Below are 23,502 nucleotides of genomic sequence, written 5' to 3'. Positions count from 1 at the left end.
CCTCATTTCCTTCCTAAAAGAACATCCTTTAATTCTGACCACTAGTCCTAGACTCTCCCACTAGTGGAAACATTCTCTCCACATCCACTCTATCCAAGCCTTTCACTATTCTGTATGTGTCAATGAGGTCCCCCTCATTCTTCCAAACTCCAGCGAGTACAGGCCCAGTGCCAACAAACGCTCATCATAGGTTAACCGATTCAATCCTGGGATCATTCTTGTAAACCTCCTCTGGACCCCCTCCAGAGCCAGCACACCCTTCCTCAGATAGGTGTCCAAAATTGCTCACAATATTCCAAATGTGGCTTTACCAGTGCTTTATAGAGCCTCAGCATTGCATCCTTGTTTTTGTATACAAGCCCTCTTGAAATAAATGCTAGCATTGAGTTTGTTTTCTTTACTACCAATTCGACTTGCACCAACACTCCCAAGTATATTCTCCACTCCCCTTCCTTGATCTTCAGGTTTCAACCAAACGGAGGGATCATTATTCTTGGATTTTATCTTTATCGATAGCGCAACAATTTGAACTAAACTTGATACTGCACACCGCAGGCGAGTAAAGTGCCCCTAAAGTGCGCTATTGTGTACCGTTTAGGCTGTATTTCGGGAGCATTCTTTCTCAGAGATCCTCGAGACGTTCAGTTATTTCAAATTTCGTCTCTTCATTCCATCTGGGCACGCCACCACCGGGCCAGGCAACCCTCTCCCAACCGCGCAGGCGCGGCTGACGGGCCCGGCAAGTGGGACAGCACTGCGCAGGCATGACTGGCACGTTGAAACGTGTCCCATTCACAGTATAAGGTTCATTAAAGTTTATAAAGTGAATTACTTTTAAAATATAACAAAACTTGATAGTGCACAACGCAGGCGAATGGTGAGTAGGGCGCCCCTAAAATTGTTGCGCTATCATGTAAAGTTTTAGCTGTATTTCAGGAACATACATACACATATACAAGATGAGACTCTTAGTTATAAATAATATAGATAAACTATAAACCAGCAATACAGTATTTGGTCTAAAACAAAAGGGCCATCTTTCAAATATCCTTGTTTGTCAGCCACACATACTGGGAAACCATAGGTAATACCCATCATTTTTGTTTGTGCAGAGCCAGTGTTACACATTTGCTCTTGCTTTACCTGGAAAGCTTGATTTTCAGTTCCTCGTGATGAATGGTAGTCTGCCGTAGCTCATTCCTCATCCTGTTGCAAGAGTCTTCTTTTACCCTGACCTCTTCTTCTTTCTTCAATATCGCCTCATTGAACTTGATTTCCCACTTCTTCGACTCATCAATGATTCTATCACGGTCATTCTGCAAAGAGGACATACTACGGGTGAAAGCTGCCAGCCTGGCCAGATTTTCATTGAAATTTGCCTGAACCTGATTGGTTTCTTCTTTCTTCTTTTCTAACGTGCCCTGCAATGCCTCAATAGAGTCTTCAGCATGCTTCTTCTCACGCTGCAAACTTTCAACTTTCTCCTGCATATTTTTCAACTCCTTTCTATGTTGATCTTTTTCTAGATTAAGCCTTCTCATTTGTTGTTCTTCCATATGGTTGGTTTGCTCTCTGGACTTATGCTCAAGAGTTTGGATTTCTTCCTCAAGTTTCAACCTGTCTGCCAGAATTCTAGCTGCCTCACTTTGAGCATCATCGAATCGGACTTTATAGGAAAGCAATTCTGATTGGGACTTCTTGCATTCTTCCAATTTTGTTGTTATTTCCTTCCTTGCAGCATCCAAACTCTTCTGGGTCTCTTGCTGAACAAATTCCAATGCCTTGATGGTTTTTTCCAAACCACTGATCTTCTCCTGATACCGAATGCAATCTCTCTGCAGCTGCTTGACCTCTTGTTGTTTTTCCTTAAGAAGCTCCTGTAATTCTTTGTTGTGAATTTTACCCCCTTCTTTTCCCTTTTGCATTGACTTAACTTTTTGCTCAAAGTCCTTTTGCAATTTGGCTGCAACTTCTGCTTTATCTCTCTGAAGTTGCCTCACCTCTTCTTCCAGTTCATCGACTTGTTTCTGATACCCTCTCATAGTTATTTCTAACTGTGATATCTGGTCGTTATGCTCTTTTGATTCCTGTTGATAATTAGCAATGCTACTGTTAAGCTCTGCCAACTGATTCATCAGTCGCTCTTCCAGATCATCTTTATCCAAATCTGCAGATGCTTTCTCCTTCTTTACCTCATCGACTTTCTGCTTTAATTGGTGATTATCCAGCTCTAGTTCAGAGACAGTCTTATTTATGTGTTTCCATTCGTCCTTACTTTTAACAAGTTGCTCTTCCAAACTGTGTTGTTCACTTTTCATAAGTCGGTTTGTTTTCTCCAATTCATGCATCACATTCTCTGTTATTTGCTTGTCATTTTCCAGCTGTCTTAGTTCTTCCATCAACTGTGACACTTCTTGTTTGCATTTGGAAATTTCATTATGGTAGCTAAGATCTTGAGGTCCCTCACGAGAGGCACGGATTGCAGCTGACTCTGCTGAAGAACCTAATTTACTAGTTAATTCTTGTTTAACTTCTACTACAATGGATGTATCGAAAGCTTCTTGCATTTTGATTTCCTGTTCGTGACTGATGTTACTTTGAAATTGGTCTAAACCTTTTTCTCTATTTTCCAGCTTCTCAGCCATCTCTTTCAGTTCCAGTTTCAAAACATTGGTCTCTCTCTCCAAAAAATCTCTTTGAACTTTTAATGTCTCAAGCTCTTTCATCGCCTCTTCTGTTTCCCGTCTTGCTTTCTGAAGGTCCTCCTGAGAATGTCTTTCTTTTAAGTCTGAGGATTCACTTGGCATAATCTGTATTCTTGGTTCAGACTGCTGTTCTGACTGAAGTCTCTCGATTTCTTCTCCAAGTTCCATGATTTTTTGCTGCTTTGATTTAGCAAACTTCCTCATTTTCTCCTTCATACCCTCCTGCTCTTGTATTGCCCCCTCGAGTTGCTTTTCAACCTCTAGTTTCTTAGCTTCTGCCAATTGAATCCTACCGAACAATTCCTGCTTCTCCAGTTTACCAATCTCCAGTACACGACGCATCTTCTCAATCTCACCACTAACATTTTCATAGGACTGCAGAAGTGTTTCATATTCCTTCTGCAATTCTTCATGCCTCCGTTGCCAATCTAAGCTCTCTGCCTTTTGTTCACCTTTTAAGACCTCAATTTCCTGTTGCAATACATCTTTTTCTTGTGTTATGCCACTAATGATCAGCTTTAAGCTCTCGCATGAAGCACTGATATTTTGGTCCTCTACCAATAATTTATCCACTTCTATAATTAATTTTTCCTTTTGCTCCTCAAGATTTGACGATTTTGTCATTAGGTCTTCTTTATCCTGTCTCAGGTCTTCTGTGACCCGCTCCATTTCGGTCAGTTTCCGACTTAATCCTTCTTTCCACGTTGTTACACTGTCCAGCTCTTCCTTCAGTAATTTGTTTGCCTTCAAATTTTCTTTGCGTGAGATTAACGCAGCTTGTAGCTTCCTCTGTATAAGCTGCTTAGACTTTGCTTCTTCAGTAACTTCTTCTTGCTTTTGTCGAGTTTCCAAGATCTCTGTTTGAAGAAGTCTTCTTTCATCTTCAAACACTTTAGCTTGCTCTTCCATTTGAGACTGTAGAGTATTTACAAAATCTTGTTTCTCAGAGAGCTTCTGTTCCAGGTTATCGAAAAGCGCTTTTTTTTCCTGCAGCTGAATATAGAAATATTCTCTTTCTTCATCTTTTTTCTGCAAAATGACTTTCAACTCCTCATATTGCTTACTTAGAATGGCCAGGTCTTCAGAAACACAACTTTCAGCTGTGGTTGTCTCTAAAGCTTCTGCATGTGATTCTGTGTTCTCATATCTTTTTCTCAGAAGTTCAACTTCTTTAAGTAACTCCTCCTTCTCCAAGCAGTGGGTTTCTTGCAGCTCAGAGATTTCATCCTGAGACATTGCTGTTTTTTCCAAATTTCGCTGCTCAAGATCTGCCAAATCCTGCACTTTTAATTCAAGTTCATATTTTTCATTGGCGACCTTCTCAAGTTCTTCCCTTAATCGTGCCACCAAAGTATCTTCACTTCTTGGTTCAAATACTTCTCCATCTACCTGAACCACCTCTGTCTTCGAAGACTCCACCAACTCAAAGCCCCAATCTAAATGCTGATCCCTCTCCGGCAACTCCTTCTCTGGGATACTTTCTTCCTCAGACTTCCGCCGATGTAGTTTTCCTGGATGAAATTCTCCAGCTGAAGGAGGCTTCACTTCCAATAGCAGGAGCTGCTCTTTCATTCTTAAAAGTTCTTCACAAATTCTTTCTTTCTCCTGACTTTGTTGATTGAAATTCTCCAGCAAAGCATTATATTCCTGCTTCTGTTGTTTCGCTTGTTCCCTATGGAGTCTATTTTTCTCCTGAGCCTTTTTAATTGTGTCCTTGCGCAAACTGACGGCTTCCTCAAGCTTCTTCTGCAGCTGATCCTTCTCTTTTTCCAAAATGGAGAGCTTAGCCTCAAGCTCACTTTTCTTACTTTTTACTGAACTTTCCACTGAGCTAGTCAGCTCAGGTACAGTTTCAGAATCTATTTCTGTGCCCTCGTTCCTAACATCCTTCTCTTCCATCTCATGTTGCAATGTTACCTGTTGAATGGCCACCTGCTTGAGCAACGTAGTTGCTTCCAGTGAATTCACCTCATCTGCCTTTTCCTGAAGCTTTTGTCGCAGATCCTCTACCAAATTCTGAAGGTGACAAACAGTATCTTCTTGATCTTGGAGAGCTTTCCTAACATTCTGCAAATCTGCTTCTCTCTCGGAAAGCGTCCTAACTAGATCAACTGTATGTTGATCCTGGATCTGAATTTCTTCACATGGTTTCACTATCTCAGCAGATTTTAGATCACTGCATCCTGTTTTGTTTCCTGATGGAGAGCTTTCCTGTGTTTCAAAGTTTTTATTGATTGCTTCCCGTTTCATTTCTTCCACCTTTTTTAAAAGCTCTTTCCTCTTTATCAACGCTGCTTGGAGTCTTCTTTTTACTTGCTCATTCTCCTTCGTTAGGTTTTCTACTTGTTTCTCTAAACCATTTTTCTCTTTCAGTAACAGGTCAAATCTGTCAATGCTATTTTGTGCAACGTCAGTCTGTTCTTCGTCCTTGATGGATCGCTCATGCTCACTAATGGGTTTCTCCTCTTCTTTACTTTCCTGTTCTCTTTGCAGCAACAACAGCTGCTCCTTCAACTGTTTCAGTTGGTTCCTCAATGAAAATTTATCTTCGTTCAATTCTACCATTTTCTCGGACATACTCACAGTGACCTCAGCCATTTCGCTGTCCTTTTCTGACAGACTCACCTGAAGTTGCTGAACTTTGCTTACATTTTCAGAAAGACTTTGCTGCACACTCAGCAATTCCTGTTCCTTGAAAGCCACCTTCTGTAGAAGCTCCTCGATTTTGGATTTATCATCTTTGACAAGCTGTTCCAAGTTCAAGGATGCTTCTTCCTTCTCTTGAAACTCCCCTCTCAAAGCTGTAATGACTGCCTCTTGCTCAGTGACCTGACACTGGATGATGTCCATCTCCTGCTCCAGGGTTTCAATTTTCACATCCTTTGACCTAGATTCGTTTTCTGCACTGCAAAACTGCTCTTGCAATAGGCTATTCTGCATACTCATGTTTTCCAAAACCGAAAGGCTCCTTTTCCCTTCATCAACAGCCTCTTCCTCCACTTTTGTCAGTTTTTCTTTTAATTGAGGTAATGTGGACAATTCTTCACTATAATGCTGAATCTGACTGAGAAGCTCGTTCTTCTCTTCACTCAGGTTGTTAATGGCTTCCTTTGCATTCACCGCCTCCTCCTTGTAATCCAAAATTATCTGATTTAACCTCATCAATTCCTCATGTTTATCCTCCAGCTGCTTGCTGTAGGAGCCCTCCACCTCTTCCAGGTTCTTTTCAAGTTCTTGTATGCGCACTTGCAGTTTCTCAGATTCTTTGCTTTGAACCACATGAAACTCGGGAATACTTCCTGAAGTTCCACCATCCTGTTCATTTCCCAAGATCATTTGTAATTCTTCGTGTGTGGCGGAGCTGTATTCCAGTTGTTCCCCAGATCTGTACATTTCTGTGGTGGAATAGATATGCTCTTCTAGATGGACAACTGTTGTACTACTCTGCTCTACTTGAACAACAGAAGTAGTCTTCCCCTCCAGCTGTACTGAAACCGTCATGCTCTCCACTTCAGCACCTGAACTGGCCCTTTCTTTCATTATCATGATGGTGCTTATTCCTTCCTTCGTCTCTGCGATTATGTCAACATTCTCATTTAAGGCCAACATCGCTTCTTGTTGCTCAGGTACAAGTTGATTTCTATCCTCCAAACTTTGTTGGCCGAAAATCCCATCTTCGGACAACGGTGAATGCTGCCTGTCCAATACCTGCTGATTATTTTGGACTTCTGCCAGTTGATATGTAACTGGAGCAGGCTCTTTGTCTTTGTCAGAACTGGCCCTCAGCAGGGAATCAACCTCACTGCTTTCCTCAGTCTTTACTTCAATGTGCTGAATTAAAAAGAAAAAAGTAAAAGTTCAGTTACTGCTGTACAATGAGAAGTTCAGAAATGGTGCAAATATGGTTAAATTAGACAGGGGATATAAATAGCCTGATACATTACAATTCAGACTTCTTGGCTATTTGCAATTCCCTTTGTCTTAACATTAGCAAATAAACCATCAGCCAGAAATCTGAAAAAAACTCAGGAACACTTCTTGCAATTAAACCACCCTGCATTTTTTCCCCCCAATAAAGCTATAGTTCTCCATGTGAGGTGGAACTTTATTCTAAAGTTAGGCACTAGGGGAACAAGAAGAATATAGTTCCTATATTCTTGTTGTTCCCCGGATCTGCACACTTCTGTAGTGGAATAGGTATGCTGTTCTTTATAAATGACTGGTTTTGTCAACCTTTTGTTCAGATGCTTAAATGCTCCCTTGTTTAGCTTGATGTATTTTTACATAAATACAAGTCATGGTGCTGCTAATACACAATGATAAAGAAAGGACAGTACAAGCGTAGTCAGCATTAGCAAGGTTTCTAGTCTGAGTTTATTTCTAAAGTACAACATAGAAATATAGAAAGATAGGAAATAGGTGCAGGAGTAGGCCATTCGCCCCTCGGGCTAGCACCGCTGATCATGGCGGAGCATCCAAAATCAGTACCCTGTTCCTGCTTTTTCCCCATATTCCTTGATTCCGTTAGCCCTAAGTGCTAAATCTAACTCTTTCTTGAAAACATCTAGTGAATTGGCCTCCGCTGCCTTCTGTGGAAGAGAAATCCACAGATTCACAACTCCATCTGAGTACTAAATGGCCTACCCTTATATTATACAATGACCCCTGGTTCTGGACTCGCCCAACATGATGAATATTTTTCCTACATCTAGCCTGTCCAATTCCTTAAGCAGGGGCGGAAATCCGGGGGAACGGGGGGGGACATGGGGACACACGTCCCCCCATGTTTTGAAATTACTTTCATACACCCACCACCCTCTGTGAGAAAAAGTTACCCCTCGGATTCCTACTAAATCTTTTCCCCTTCACCTTGAACCTAGGTCCTCTAGTCCTCGATTCCCCTACTCTGGACAAGAGACTGTGCATCTACGCAATCTATTCCTCTCATGATTTTGTACACCTCTATAAGATCACCCCTTATTCTCTTGCGCTCCAAGGAATAGAGACCCAGCCTACTCAACCTCTCCCTATAGCTCACACCCTCTAGTCCTGGCAACATCCTCATAAATCTTTTCTGAACTCTTTCAAGTTTGACAATATCTCTCCTATAACATGGTGGCCAGAACTGAACACAGTATTCTAAATGCGGTCTCACCAACAACGTCTTATACAACTGCAACATGACCTCCCCACTTCTATCCACTTCCATCCCCAGATGGTCATCTGTCCCATCCTGAGATGGTGCCTGATGTGCTAGGTTCCTGCAGTACTTTGTATTTTGCTCAAGATTCCAATATTTGCAGTCCCTAGCATGTCCAAGACTTGTATTTATGTATCTCCTCACTCTGAAGCTTCTCAGAGACGACTGCCACGAAATGAAGCTGGAATTGAAACTCATGACAGTAGGGAAGGTACAGCACAAGGTTCCTGTACCTGAACTTCCATCGGTTCTGCTGCTTCTTGTTCTGGTTTAGGGACATCGTGAAGATTCTCTACGTTGCCAGCCTGCTCTGAAAAGTTAAATATTTGTTTATAATCAACCTCTGAGTTTAGATATTCCTTATGTATATTTAAATTTCCACTAGGATGTTTGCGACAGTATACACTGCCAGCAGCGGGAAAAACTCCAGTTTTCAATGTCAGGTTGGAAATGTCAGCTTGAAAATCAGGTCATTTACTGCACAACTCTGGATAAAATATCAGCATCCAATGAGTCTCCTGGCCAATGTCCATTAAGACCCCTGGCTAACACCAGGGCACTGCCCGGTGAGAATTCTGACCAGACTGGGCACAGTGCTCAGTCCTGGCCAACATAACATTTTCGAAGTGCCTTTGGAATAGCACTCACACAACTGAGTGCAGAGCATTCCATCATGTGCTTAACTTGTGACTTACAGGTGGTGGATTGGCCTTGGTGTAGCAAAATATGAGTTGCTTGCTGTAAGGTTCCCAGTGCTTTCTGGGCCCATTATCTATGCATCTGGTCCACATATGATGTTGAGGCACTCAGCAGTGGTAATGCAACTGAATATCAATGGTAGGATCCAAAACCAGCTGACTATCCGGGAGCTCAACCTAAGATTGACCACCTAGCTATAGCAATTGCTAAGGAAAGATGTTGTTAAGCTAGAAAGAGTACAGAGAAAATTAACGAAAATGTTACTAGGACGAAGTCCTGACCTAAAGGGAGAGGCTGGGCAGACTAGGACTTATTCCGTGGAGTGCCGGAGCTGAAGGATGGTCTTATAGAGGTGTATAAGATCATGAGAGGAAAAGATTGGGGAAATGCAGTCTTTTACCCAGAGTAGGGGAACCAAGAACCAGAGAACATATGTTTAAGGTGAGATGGATAAGATTTAATAGGAACCTGAGTAGCAACTTTTTCCACACAGAGAGTGGTGGGTAAATGGAGCGAGCTGCCAGAGGTGGTAGTTGAGGCAGGTACTATAACAACATTTAAGGGACATTTGGACAGGTAGGAAAGGTTTATTGGGATATATGCCAAGCACAGCCTGGTGGGACTAGCGTAGATTTGGCATCATGGTCGGTATAGGAAAGTTGTGACGAAGGGCCTGTTTCGAGTTAGATTTAGTTCTTAGGGCTAAAGGAATCAAAGGATATGAGGAAAAAGCAGGAACGGGATACTGATTTTAGATGATCAGCCATGATCATATTGAATGGGGCTGCTGGCTCGAAGGATCAAATGGCCTTCTCCTACACCTATGTTTCTGTGCTGCATGGCTCTAAATGAAACAATGTCTGTTGCTACATGTAGTGGATCTCCTATCGCATTAATTATAGGTTATTTGAGGACTCATCTGGATATTTGAATGTGTAATATCTCCAAACCTTGCCCAGCAATAATCAATGCAACACATCATCTTCTCGCAGAGACTTAGAACGTAATTTCAGGTATAAATATTATTCAAGTATTTATTGTTCACAGTTACTTTTTTTTCTTCAAGTACAGCTAACAATTTCTCCATTTCATCCAAGCACCATCATTACCTGCAGTCCTTTGTGAAATGTCTCCAGATCGGGTTGCTTGGTCCAGTACCACAGTTTCCAATAATGTGGTGCCAGTATCTTCAGCCTAAAGAAAGAAAAAAAATCAAACATAAGTAATATTCAATAATGTTTTGCTGTGATAACAATCAAATTACATAATCTCAGTTGATAAGATTCATGAAGCCCACCATGCAGCTCAGCAATTGAATCCTCAACTTCCTCATTGGCAGACCACAGTCAGTAAGAACTGCCAACAACAATTCCTCCTCGATAAACATCAACACAAGAGCACCTCAAGGCTGTTAGCTCAATCCCCTTCTGTACTCTCACTTTACCCAAGACTGTATAGTCAGACATAGCTCCTGCACCATCTTTTACCAACGTTGTTGGATGAATAAGGAGTAATGATTAATCAGAAAAAGGAAGGATATTAATAATGTGATTGATGCACAAAGAACTGCAGATGCTGGAATATTGAGTCAGGCAGCACCTATGGAGGACATGGATAGGTGACGTTTAATGTTGGGACCCTTCTTCAGATTCAAACACAATGGCCGTGGTAGCGAGTTCAGGCAGAACATGGTTGAAGAGCAGGAGAGCGACAAAATTCTAAGAGGGGAGTAGTGAGAGAGTCTCACACTGAGAGGAGAAAACCTATTCAAGATTTTGTAGTGGAGCAATAAAATGGAGACATAAAGGGGCTGTCCCACTGCGGCGAGCTAATCTGCGAGTTTACACGAGTTTGCCCTCGACTCAAACTCGCAGCATGGTCAACACTTGGTCCTAGGAGGTCCTATGAGGTCACTCAAACTCTCCTTCATGCTCGGAGTTTTTAGGAGCAGGGAAAACCGACCGGTAGGAAAAATGCGTGCGTGTTTGTGTGTGTGCGCGAGTGTGTGTGTGTGTGCGCGTGCGTGCGTGCGTGCGTGTGTGAAGCCAGACACAAAAAGAGATGTTTACAATCTTGGTAGGGATTTAACTTATGATTTCATAAATGCACTCCTCTCTAAATTTGGTCAATTATTTCCCCAGATTTTGAATAACGTTGTTCACAAAACTCACTTTTAAAAATATAATCGCCGCTTGCCAGCTGCTGATGACACAATGCCCACATGCCCACCAATCCAGGCCCACCTGCCTCCTGGCCCCGAACCCCGCCGCTGTGGATTAAAGGCGCAGAAAGATCGAGAAAGTTCTGCAGAACAAAGATTCTACAGCTCCGTTCCGCTATAGGACCTTTGTTCGGCAGCAGCGCCTCACGCGCTGAACCTTCTCCTCACTGTCGGCGCAGCTCGTGAAGCCCCGCCCGCCTGCACGCTCATTCCAGCTGTGGGTTTCCAGAGTCAGAAGCCGCTTCTCTCTGTCTCCTCATTTGACAGCCCACTCACTCGCCCGGCTCCCCTCCGCCTCTTCCCCCTCCGCCTCCGCCTCTTCCCCCTCCGCCTCTTCCCCCTCCGCCTCTTCCCCCTCCACCTCTTCCCCCTCCACCTCTTCCCCCTCCACCTCTTCCCCCTCCACCTCTTCCCCCTCCACCTCTTCCCCCTCCACCCCCCCTCCTCCTCTTCTCACCTCCTCTTCTCACCTCCTCCCCTCTCCTTCCTCCCTCTCTACCAAATATCCTACACCACTATCTTTGCTCACTGGGAAAGTCAAGGATCCAAAAACTGTGCTCATCAACAAGGCGGTGGTGGAGAGAGTCAACAGCTTCAAGATACTGGACATGCATGTCTCTGAATATCTGTCTTGGGCTGAGCACATTGATGCAATCACAAAGATTGCTCATCAATGCCTCAACTTCCTTAGATGTTTGAAGAGATTTGGTGTGTCCCTTAATATTCTATCAAAGTTCTACAGGTATATGATAGACAGCATACTGACCAGCTGCATCGCAGCCTGGTTCAGTAACTCTAACACCCAGGACTGAAAGCAGCTGTAGAAAGTGTTAGACATTGGCCAATCCAACTCGGGTACTGACCTTCCTGTCATGGAAGGGATCTGCAGGAGGCACCGACTCAAAAATTGCAGCTAACTAACATTAAAGACTGACATTACCCTGCCCACGCTCTCACCTCACTATTGTCATCGGGAAGGTTTTGTTTTTTTATAGAACCTAGAATCCAAACTGCTTTCAATTCTTGAACACATATAACTGGCATTATCTGTAGCTTCGTCATGATTTCATCTATCAGCACAGACAAGAGATTGAATTGAAATCCTACTCATTGTTGGCTTAAAACACTAATTAGCAGTATATTTACCAATAGAGCTCTTGAAAAGGTTCAGGTGCTGGTGTTCATATAAAACTTTGTGTCATTGTACACATGCAACTATAAAATTGTCCCCATTATGATGTAGTTAACTGACTGTCCTTAATCTTGTGTTAATAAGATGTGAGAGATTCAATCAGCTGCAGGACAGAAGCAGTCTGTGTTGTTTAAGCCATGTTCTCTCACCGAAAGCCTATTATCTCCTATATTAAGGCTCAAGGTGCCTCTGCTTCCCCAGTGACCTCAGATTATTTAAACATGACCTGCTGCAAATAAAAAATCTATTTTTAGACTTTCCCTTTTTGTTCGATGAACAATTACAGTGCAAATCTTCTGCTCCAAAACTGGGGAAGGGTATTTTTAATAATACCAGGATATTAAAGGCACAAGACAAATGGACTTTGTAGGGGACGGGCTATCAGTGAAAGTGATGGGATTTTAGAAACTGGGTATTAGATGGAAGGGCTTTGATGGTAGAATTTAAAAAAATAAATTTGAACGTCTTTGATAGATTAGTTAATGTATTCTCACACCAACTTTGACTTTTAAATTATGATGGGGAGTGGCTGCAGAAAATGCATTTCTTAGACAATAGACAAGAGGTGCAGGAGTAGGCCATTGGGCCCTTCGAGGGACCTTCATGGCTGATTATCCCCAATCAGTACCCCGTTCCTGCCTTCTTCCCATATCCCCTGACTCCACTATCTTTAAGAGCCCTATCTAGCTCTCTCTTGAAAGTATCCAGGGAACCGGCCTCCACCGCCCTCTGAAGCAGAGGATTCCACAGACTCACAACTCTCTGTGAGAAAAAGTGTTTCCTCGTCTCCGTTCTAAATGGCTTACCCCTTATTCTTAAACTGTGGCCCCTGGTTCTGGACTTCCCCATCATCGGGAACATGTTTCCTGCCTCTAGCGTGTCCAAACCCTTAATAATCTTATATGTTTCAATAAGATGCCCTCTCATCCTTCTAAACTCCAGAGTATACAAGCCCAGCCGCTCCATTCTCTCAGCATATGACAGTCCCGCCATCCCGGGATTAACCTTGTAAACCTACGCTGCACTCCCTCAATAGCAAGAATGTCCTTCCTCAAATTAGGGGAAAAAAACTGCACACAGTACTCCAGGTGTGATCTCACTAGGGCCCTATACAACTGTAGAAGGACCTCTTTCCTCCTATACTCAGCTCCTCTTGTTATAAAGGTCAACATGCCATTTGCTTTCTTCACTTCTTGCTGCACCTGCATGCTTACTTTCATAGACTGATGTACATGGACCCCCCAGATCCCGTTGTACTTCCCCTTTTCCCAACTTGACGCCATTTTGATAGAAATCTGCCTTCCTGTTTTTGCTACCAAAGTGGATAACCTCACATTTATCCACATTAAACTGCATCTGCCATGCATCTGCCCATTCACCCAACCTGTCCAAGTCACCCTGCATTCTCATAGCATCCTCCTCACAGTTCACACTGCCACCCTGCTTTGTGTCATCTGCAAATTTGCTAATGTTACTTTGAGTCCTTTGCTTTGAATTTCTTGCTTTCCTTTCACATAAAATTAAGCACCAAGGATTGGTCTGGAAATGTGATATAATGATTTGATCGGATAAAAATACCATTCACCTCTATTTGACTCAATCTAGCTAATCCTAATCCAGTTGATATGATTTAAACTGCAGTTTACCCAAGGACAGAATAAATTTCAAGGAGAATGAAAGTTCAGTACATCCATTCCTTTTACACCCTATTCTTCCAAATGAAATCTAATCTTCCAGTACCCTAACACTTCTAAAGTTCCAAATATCATATTCTAACTCTTCTATCCAAAATCCTCTCTTCTCATCCCCACTCTCTCAACTGTAAATGGATGCAATTACAAAGATACCATTAATTTCATGGCCCAATCCATATATTTAAATCAACAATTTAAGCTGCCATTAAAGTGCAGCAATTGGGAATACTGAACGGTGGCATTTTCTGGAAGTTAAACTGTTATTTGAAAAGAGCAGGGAAAAAAAACAAGCTTGCTAACAACTGATAAAATCCCCAAATAATTATTGGTCTCATGCAATTCAAATCTTTTCTGTTCTTTCTGTGCCCATTTCGCTGGAACATACATTTTTTATTATTTCTATAGTTTTCCAATTGTTTATTCACCGATTTAAAACATTAACTCTGTTTCTCTCTCCACTGATGCTCCCCAATCTGCTGAGCATATCCATCATTTTTTGCTCTTCTGCTAAAGTTCTACTCTGACATTGAGCCACATGGAAGTCCTGCGGTTCAGATCTCCTAACCTACCCAAGTAAACATCTGCACCATGTACTGTGTGCAAACAGATTTCACTATCCTGCCCTTCATGATACCTGCAACCGTGGAATCATCATTAACACTGAGCAGAGATGATAGTTCTAGAACCAGTTACCAAAAGATAAACAGTTGATTTGGCATCCATGGGGTCACTGCTGAATACTGTAGCAGAGATGGATGGTAATTGACCCATTTAGTCTATGCTGACCCATTTTAGATAAAAAATCCTTCAATCCCATTCTTCCACCAATGGACCCACACCACTCTGGCCATGCTCTTACTTCACTTTTGCCATCAGGAAATAGGTGTCGGAGTCTGAAAACTGTAATGTCCTGGTTTTGGAACAGTTTCTTCCCAACAACCATCAGGCTAATGAACACTATGAACCCCAACTAAACTCCAAATTGTCTTGGTTGCACTGGGGACTTTGGGCTTTATTTTGTCCTGCACTATATTGGATTATAATTGGGCATAATTTATTGAACAAGTTTTTGTTGATGATTATGTTATCTATTGTGTACAGTGTTTGCAAACCTGTTGTGCTACTGCAAGAATAATTTAATTGTTCTGTTTTTGTATACATAACAATAAAACACTCTTGATGCAGCCTTTAGAATTGAGCCATTTCAATTCTATCTCTCTTACTCTTTCTGATAAACTATATCACTTCACTATATGAAATTTCATCTTCCAACCTATCCGTTCATTCAGTCAGCTTATCTTTTGGCAACCTATTACATTCATCCTTATTTTTTTAACCATATTTTCAAGCTGTCATCCACAAATGTATACACCTAAGTTTGCACACCCACAGCTGCAGCACTTATATGAAAATAAAACAATACCAGTACCAACCCTTCAATCCACCATCCTCCAATCTGAAACAGAATGGTTTACCACTATATCCTTTCTGCACCTCCCTTAAAAATTATTTTCGATTACCCCATCAAAAATATAATCACTAATGAATCATTAATTAAATACAATTTGCATTTCACAAATCTGTACTACTAGCTTGCAATTGTCAACTTAAATTTCTGGTATCTATGAATATTTACACTGATTATTGTTTCTAAAAGCTTTCCCATGCTGAGATTAAACTGACTGGCCCGTGGTCACCAGGCACGTTTTACACCCCTTTTTCAATAAGGATGGCATAATTGCCATTTTCAGCCCATACCGGTGTATACTTTTCAATGGGCTGAGCCAACATCATAGCCCCATGCTCTTCAAGTTCTTCAATCCTGGCTCGCAGATGTTCTATGAAAAACAAATAAACAGCTCTTCAGTTCTGGCCTCTACTTGTAATGACATATTTCAGATCAAGATTCAATGAACTGTAATTCAACCATTATTAATCCCTGCCTTAACAGAACTTATAATGCTGCATAATTAGAAGATAGGCCTTCAGTTCTCCATATCAGGCAGGAAACAGACCTATCTCCGCTCAATTCTATACATAAAGGAAGGGATGCATGCAAGGTATGATAGTTAGATTGCAAATCTGTTTCACAAGATAAAATGCAAAAATGAATGAGGCTTAGTGCAGAAAATACTGGAAACACTCAGTTGGTCAGGCAGAATTTGTGGAAGGAGAAACAATTAATTTTCAGTTCAAGGACTCTGTCAGAACTGGAAAAGAGAGAAAAAGTTAATTTTCTGTCGGAGGAAAGATGTGGGAAGAGATGGATAGAACAAAGGGAAGCTCTCTGATAGAGCATGTAAATGCAGCAAACGGTAGCTGTTATCAGCACATTGCTTTTCTTTGTCTGTGTTGCATATGTGGGTACTTTGCAATAACAAGGCCCATTGCTAGCTTGTGAAATGCTGCCGCATGTTCCACCATTTCTTATTCTATTTGTATAGACTGGTCTGCTAGACTTATCCCACATTCTTGCCGTTTACAATACATTACGCCGATAAAACAGTTTAATGTGCTGGTGATGCAACCTTGAACCCATTTGAATTCATCCACTCAGAGATATTCCACTTGTTTGGTAGATCTTTTCCCCACTTTCTCTTCTACTGAAAGCCAATTTATTTTTGTCTTTGTCCCAGTTCTGAAGGATTACTAATGTACAGCAATAATTTTCTCCTTCCACAGGTGTGGCCTGGCCTAGAGTGTTTCCAGAATTGCTTATTTTTTTAATTTGTAGAAATGAGATTCTGATTTGCACCATTAAGCATGTGACATTTCTGAGTGAGCTTTCTCCCACCTACTGCAATCCCTGAAGAAGGGTCCTGACCCAAAACGTTGCCCATCCATGTCCTCCAGAGAGGCTATCTGACCGGCTGAGTTACTCCAACAGTTTATATTTATGTTTTGTAAACGAGAATGTGTTGTTTCTCGCGCCTCCATCTGTCATTTCTGAAATTGATTAATTCATTCCTGCACCACATGCTCTCTCTCACCTCTTTAAAAATATGCAGGTATGTGCTACATCTCAGTCTATATGGAAAACGGCACTCTCTTCACATTTTGAGAGCCTTGTGGTCCTTTGGGCAAAAGAACACACAGATGCTAGAAAGCTCTCCTACAGTTCATTGAAGACACCGTTAGATGAGCAAGGCACTCTCCCAAAGCCCAAGCAACAACCCTACCTCAACCAACATAAGCAAAATAATTATGTAACTATCCGTCTACTTTAAAACTTTAAATACATTTACCATTTTCCATCTTGACCTCATCATAGTCTACTATCCTCCATAATAGGCTTCCCTTCTCCTCCTCTAACTCAGCCATTCTGTTCTGAGATGTCACCAACTGTTCTTCGGCAGCAGTCTAGATGGTGATGAAGGGGTAGGTTTGAATAGGAGAAAAAAAATTAAGCAAAAATTTATGGATGAGATAATCTGAAATCAGATGCTCTAAGAACATCTACATTAGGATTTTGTTTAGGAAATAAATACATTGGTCCCAAATAGTTGAAAGTATGAGTTTGCTTTATATTCATGATAGTGATCCTAATGTGAGATACAATGATGCTTATATAAAATTCATCTCAGGGACCATTTTTTGGCTAAAGCCTTAAACAACATTAGGATAGGCGCAGTTTCCATGTAGATTTTCCATTCAAAATGTTTACATAGGCAGCTTCAATTATGAATATTAGCTTAACGTTCTGGCCAGAAATGACAACAGCAAGAAATTCAGAAATTGGGTGACATATCTGATGTTGTCATATCGATCTTCTGCGACAATGTATTGAGGAGATCAATTTAAGGGAATACAATTTCCATTCATTTATTCATGTGCTATTTTTAACATGGTATATTTACATTACACAAAGGGTGTGGTCAAATTCAAATAGTGTCTCAGAAATCTGAATAGACGATCTGGAGGCCAAAACTCAAATTTAATTAAACAAACTAATTACAACTTTCTACCCATAATGTAGAACCTGAAGCTATTGGATTATCACAGAATTCGGGTTATTCACAAATGGCTTTTTGGGAAGTAATTCTATTGTTTTGACCGTATCTGGCTTTTATGCAAATCCAGATCTGTTTTTTATTATGGTTAAATCGTACCTCCCCTCCGAAATGGTAATTGTGGACTGGCTATGAATGCACGATTTATTAGTAACATCCACACTTGAGTGAATTTTTTTAAATGGTAATTCAATCTAATGTTCATAACAATATAAGAGGTGGTCACTTTATGACATCTTACGAGGATATGAAACTGAAAAACAAGGGATTACAACAGGATTACAACCGCTGACAGAAATTCGCCTTTTGGAATATTTGAAATGGAAGGGTTGCAGGTAAAATTAACCCAAACAAATTGGGCACCATGCTGGAACAACAGCTGGTAATGCTGTTTTAAAGTTTCAGCTCCCTGAATTCGATCTTGATTTGTGGTGCTGTGTCGTTTGCTTACTCTGCATGGATTTTCACTGTATGCGCCGGTTTCCTTCTACATTCCAAAGACATGCTGGTAGCTTGAATAGCTATTGTTCATTAAAGCTAATGTATGTGGGTAGCAGGAGAACCAGACTGGTAGGGGAATGAAGGAACACAGGTGTAGGAAAATAGATGGGGAAATGGGATTGTCCTGAGAGCAAGTAGAGACTCAATTCCTTCGCTCCATAGATGCTGCTGCACCCGCTGAGTTTCCCCAGCAATTTTGTGTACCTTCGATATTCCAGCATCTGCAGTTCCCTTTTGAACACTCAATGAGCTCAACAGCTTCCTTCTCTGTCATAAGAAAACAGGATAATAAAATGTTTTCCATAACAACAAATAGCACAAACTGGTGCATCAACTCAAGAGGAAGCTTAATCATAGGAAAATTAGGTTTAATACCTTTGTATAAAGGGTAATGAATCTGTGGGTCAATTATTCAGGGGATTGGAGAGCAAGTCTTTGAACATTCATGATAGCAATGAGTGGTGTTTAGGAATGAAGATTTAAAGGGGAGTAAGATGGAGTTTGGGAGTCATTGAACTTTGGTGCAACTAGGTCAATCGATCCCATATTAGATGTTCTAATAATAAAGACTGAAAGATTTCCATTATCTAACCAGTGAAGAGACTTTAACCAAGAGGGAGCTAACATTGTACACATTTATTTGCCCAGGATGGAAATATCAAATACCAGAGGGCATAGTTTTAAGGTGTAAGGGCCAAAGTTCTAAGAATATGTATGGTCCAAGTTTTTTTTTTACACTGTGGAATACGCTTATGCAGGTGGTCGTGCAGGCAGATACAATAGTGACATTTAAAGATACTTTTGGACAAGCACATGGATATGCAGAAAATGGCGGGATACAGATTATATCTGACAGATAGTCTTAGAGTTGGTCTTAGCGTAAAGGTTGGCACAGACATTGTGGGCCAAGCATATTCCTGTGCTGCATTGTCCTATGTTTTATGAAACATGGAGTAAGTGATGCCTGCTTGAGACTCGTACCAGCCAAAGATGTCTGGTAAAAAAATATTATTGTGATCAGAAAATGAAGTTCCAGGCAATATTGGTGCCTAAATACTAAAATTGAGTATTTGGAAAGCAAGACCTAAAGCCAGAATACAGAGAAGGTATAGTTTCAAAAAGCACAATTTAAGTAGAGTCCCAAAATCGTTAACTTGTAGATGACTCAAGAAACAGAAATATGGAACCTTTTATTGCAGAAATAAACTATTCAAGACTTATCTCAGGATCCTCCTCTATTTCTAATTAGAGGTATACATCAAGCAGTCATTTGAATTTTATTTACATTTTCATGTGCATACCTTTGATTATTATGAACTTGGCTGTGCCTGATAGACCATGTGTAACAATAGAAGTGGTAATGAAAGCACTGAACTTCCTACACCACCAGCATTAATCCTGAGGAAAGGTCTTACAATGATTGAAGAGAAACAAACTTTGAACAGATGCTGTGGAAGGGTCAGAAGTGAGGACTATGCAAGTTTCAAGAAGGCTTTTAAGAATGAAATATAGATGTAGAGATTTGAGAGAGATCAAGGGGGAAATGGCTGAAAGTTATGCCTTCAGTGGCAAAAACAAGAAGGAAAAGTGTACAGGGCACCTGGAGAATGAGAGGAGATGAAACAGATCTGAAGGCCATTTCAGAGGTAAGGCAAGATATGGAATAATGAGCAAACAAGAAAAAACAAAGTGAATTAGCATTCGAAGATGGAAGCTAACATTCGGAATGATGAGCAACGAAGACCAAGTTAAGGAGTAGATTTGGAAGATGCACTTTATTGGGAAAGGGAAAAAAAGGGGCTTGGTGAATGCTAGTTTGAGAATGATAAGGACAAATGTAGTAATACAAATAGCAGATGCTACAATAAAATATGTAGGATTACAGGTCCTCCCCATCTTACAAACATCTAACCCACCTAGCCTGTACATACAAGCAAACGTTTGGGAAACTGGCATTATCGGTTGCTGTGGGGCTGCAGGCAATGCTGCATGAACTTAATATTTATGACTAGCGAACTGTTCGAGTTACAATTTATTCACAGGAATGACCTGCACTATACTGGAGCACTTCCTGTTTCACCCAGCAGCTGGAAACAACTAGAACAAGTGAAGACAGACTGCCTGAACAAGATTGACAGCTAACTGAGATATAAATGGTGGAAACAGTTTACAACTCAAGCTGCTTAAGGTGTAATCAGAGTACTGAAATAGCTCCTCAGCTGCAGGTTTGAGGCTATAACAGAAGTGTCCATGCTGTTATTACCTTATTTAAGGCTCTATAATCTATATTGCATTTATTTTTACAATGTGCCAAGTCAATGCACAGCAAAGCACAAAAACAAAAGAAACTGAATAAAGCCTCAATAATTTGCAAGGTCAGTGCATTATTTTTCAGAGACTGAAAAAGGGTACAATGAAATGGCTTTCAAAAGCCCTCCAGAATATGTTAATACACACAGCAGACCTACAAGCCCTCAATTAACCTGGATTGGCAGGCTTGGTTGGATACTACAGATGGAGCTTCCATTTCTGACCACTTTAATTGAACCATGTCGTGATGGTTTGCATCAACAACCAAACAAAATGCAGCTTCTAGCACAAAGCATTGGTAAAGTACAACACTGCAGTCATTGCCATATAGTCACACTCCATTTAGTATAAGTGCTGTTGGGAAAGGATTTGACTGAATGAATGTAGGTGAGATCCAACTGCAAGGGCGGGGTGCACGGATGCATTGTGAGGAGATGGCAATTGCAAGGCTTCATTTGAAAAGCAAAGGTTATACTAACTATGAAAAGATCTTCCTCATTGTCAAGAGTATACATTTGTTTTCCAATAGGCAAAACCCAACTAATAGAGACAAGGAAGAAAGATCAAAGAAGGGAGTGAAAGCTGTAAGAAAGACACACGGTGTTTGCAGCTTAATTTACAACCGAGTATTCATAAAATATCATTTTACATTAGCTCACAATCTTTCCTGTCACATTCTGCCAATATTGATAGAAAATATTTAACTCCTCTATTTTAGTTCCATCAGCAGATTTCCTTCTTTCCACTCCCTCACTAGTGGAGTACATTCAACTCATGCCGTCTTGTAAATCAAAGTCCACTCTACATGTGCAATTATAAGTAAAACAAACAGAAGCTGGATCAATTCTATTTTGCCTGCTTTACTACACTTACATGAATATATTTTTCCAGCAAGACCACCGACTGGGCTTTTACTGTTCAGATGCATCATCCCTGCAACTCTTAACATGAGATGTGCAAACTCAACAAAGAGCAGGAATCAAAACTGGGACATTCTGATCTCTGACACTGAGCACTGAATCAGTTGCCAGCTATTGCTGAGGGTTCACATAGATTGATGAGGCAGCATCTAAAGTATGTCAATGTTGAGCGAGTCCTAAACATCCCACTTGCTGGTGTACAATCAAGTACATCTAGCACCTAACAAGACAAACCTAACACCGGATCACTGAATCTACTTTACATCAATTATTTTCCCCTCGAACTACAGAATCATAGAATTATTACAACACAAAGTAACCATTAATCAAATCCATGAGTACTACTAATACAGCAATTAATAAGTCACACCCCCCTACGCAAGCATTTCCAATCTGTTATAGATATCTGACCTCTAGTGATTGAACTTTTTCTTCAAGCTCATGAATTCTGACAGATGCTTCCTTTTGCAATGTGAGGTCAGCTTCAGATTGTTCACTTTCTTCAATTTTCTTCAGACCATCTGTGGGAGAAAAAAAAAAAATTTCCTCAATTTTACTTCTTTCTGTTTTGTCCTGCAGGTCTTATTTCTAAAATAAAATGACAATATATCAATACAGGGCGGCACAGCTACTTTAAGCAGTCTATCCCACATGCCAAAAAGACTTCTGGATATCGCAGAGATTATTTTTGCCTACCCATCCCACCGTCTGTGCAAATTAAAAATAATTGTTGCACCTCTTTTCCAGTTCTGACAAAGAGTTTTCAAACTAATACGTTAAATCTGGTTAGTCTTGCCACAGATGCTACCTGACTATTGAGCGAGTCATGTAGCGTCATGGAGTCATACAGCAAAAATTCAGACAATTCGGCTCACCACGTTTACACCAACCAATGTGCACTTGGCTGTATTTATCCATCTTCCAATATTTGGCCTGTAAATTGCCAAGCCTAGGCAATTCATGAATTCAAGATCCTACTTAAATATTCTCAATGACTTTGCTCCTCACTTTCTCAAGCAGTGTATTACAGTACTCGCCATTCACCCCTCATAATTTTATACATCTCAATGACATCCCCTTTTAACGACCTCCTCTCCAGGGAAACTAGACCCAGTGTCTCCCAAGAACTGAAAAGATCCATCCCAGTATATCTCCTCTGCATCTTCTTCACCATTATCACATCCTTTCTATCTTGCAAGGAACCTACCATTCATGATGTGTAGGATGGAACTGCAGATGCTGGTTTAAACCGAAGATAGACACAAAATGCTGAAGTAACTCAGCAGGACAGGCAGCATCTCTGGAGAGAAGGAATGGGTGACCCTTCAGTCTGAAGCAGGGTTTCGACCCGAAACGTTACTCATTCCTTTTCTCCAAAGATGCTGCTTGTCCCGCTGAGTTACTCCAGCATTTTGTATCTATCTTCATAATGTGTGTCCTAGCCTCTTTGGTGTTCTGAAATGCATCATCTCACACATATCTGGATTAAACTCTGTCTGCCATTTCTCAGTTCATTTCACCCACAGGTTGACATCACCCTGCAACCTAAGACAGCCCTCCACACTCGCAACAACTTCACCAGTCAAGTCACCTGCTAACTTACTGATCATGCATCCCACATCCACAGCCGAATCGTTCACATGCCTTTGTCTTTTAAGACATTACATTTTTATACCGTGACAGACCAATGCCAGATTTCTGCCAATATGCATGTGCTTATACACCGCTCTTAAACTATTTTTAAATGTTCTTGTTCATCCATATTTAAATGTGAATATATTATGTGTACAAGGTAAAAAATCAAATTTGATGAAAAGCATCAACAAAGCATGCAAGGTTGTACTTAATTCAAAATACAGGTAAGCACCTCTGTAAAGAGAGATCATAAGAAAGATGTCTCACCAGTCTTACTGTCTCCGACTTCTCCCACCAGTCTTACTATCTCCGACTATACCCCAGCTGTATGAACATTGACTTCTCTAACTTCAAATAGCCGTTGCTTTCCCTCTCTCTTCATAGAAACATAGAAATTAGGTGCAGGAGTAGGCCA

The 23,502-nt window shown here is 40.9% G+C and overlaps 1 protein-coding gene across 1 annotated transcript in view; it reads right to left on the bottom strand.

Moving 5' to 3' along the window:
• The window catches only part of golgb1 (golgin B1), a 47,573-nt gene that overhangs the window by 20,160 nt on the left and 3,911 nt on the right, over window positions 1-23,502 (bottom strand). The window contains exons 5-10 of the mRNA XM_033039976.1: window positions 21,864-21,973; window positions 16,957-17,071; window positions 15,470-15,549; window positions 9,714-9,798; window positions 8,139-8,215; window positions 1,144-6,536 (exon numbers count right to left, since the gene is read on the bottom strand). Of these exons, the coding sequence (XP_032895867.1) occupies window positions 1,144-6,536; window positions 8,139-8,215; window positions 9,714-9,798; window positions 15,470-15,549; window positions 16,957-17,071; window positions 21,864-21,973 (5,860 nt within the window). The remainder of the gene's footprint in view (window positions 1-1,143; window positions 6,537-8,138; window positions 8,216-9,713; window positions 9,799-15,469; window positions 15,550-16,956; window positions 17,072-21,863; window positions 21,974-23,502) is intronic.

Source organism: Amblyraja radiata, chromosome 21 (genome assembly GCF_010909765.2).
Source record: "Amblyraja radiata isolate CabotCenter1 chromosome 21, sAmbRad1.1.pri, whole genome shotgun sequence".
NCBI classification, from domain to species: domain Eukaryota; kingdom Metazoa; phylum Chordata; class Chondrichthyes; order Rajiformes; family Rajidae; genus Amblyraja; species Amblyraja radiata.
This window is presented reverse-complemented; position numbering and strand designations above follow the sequence as displayed.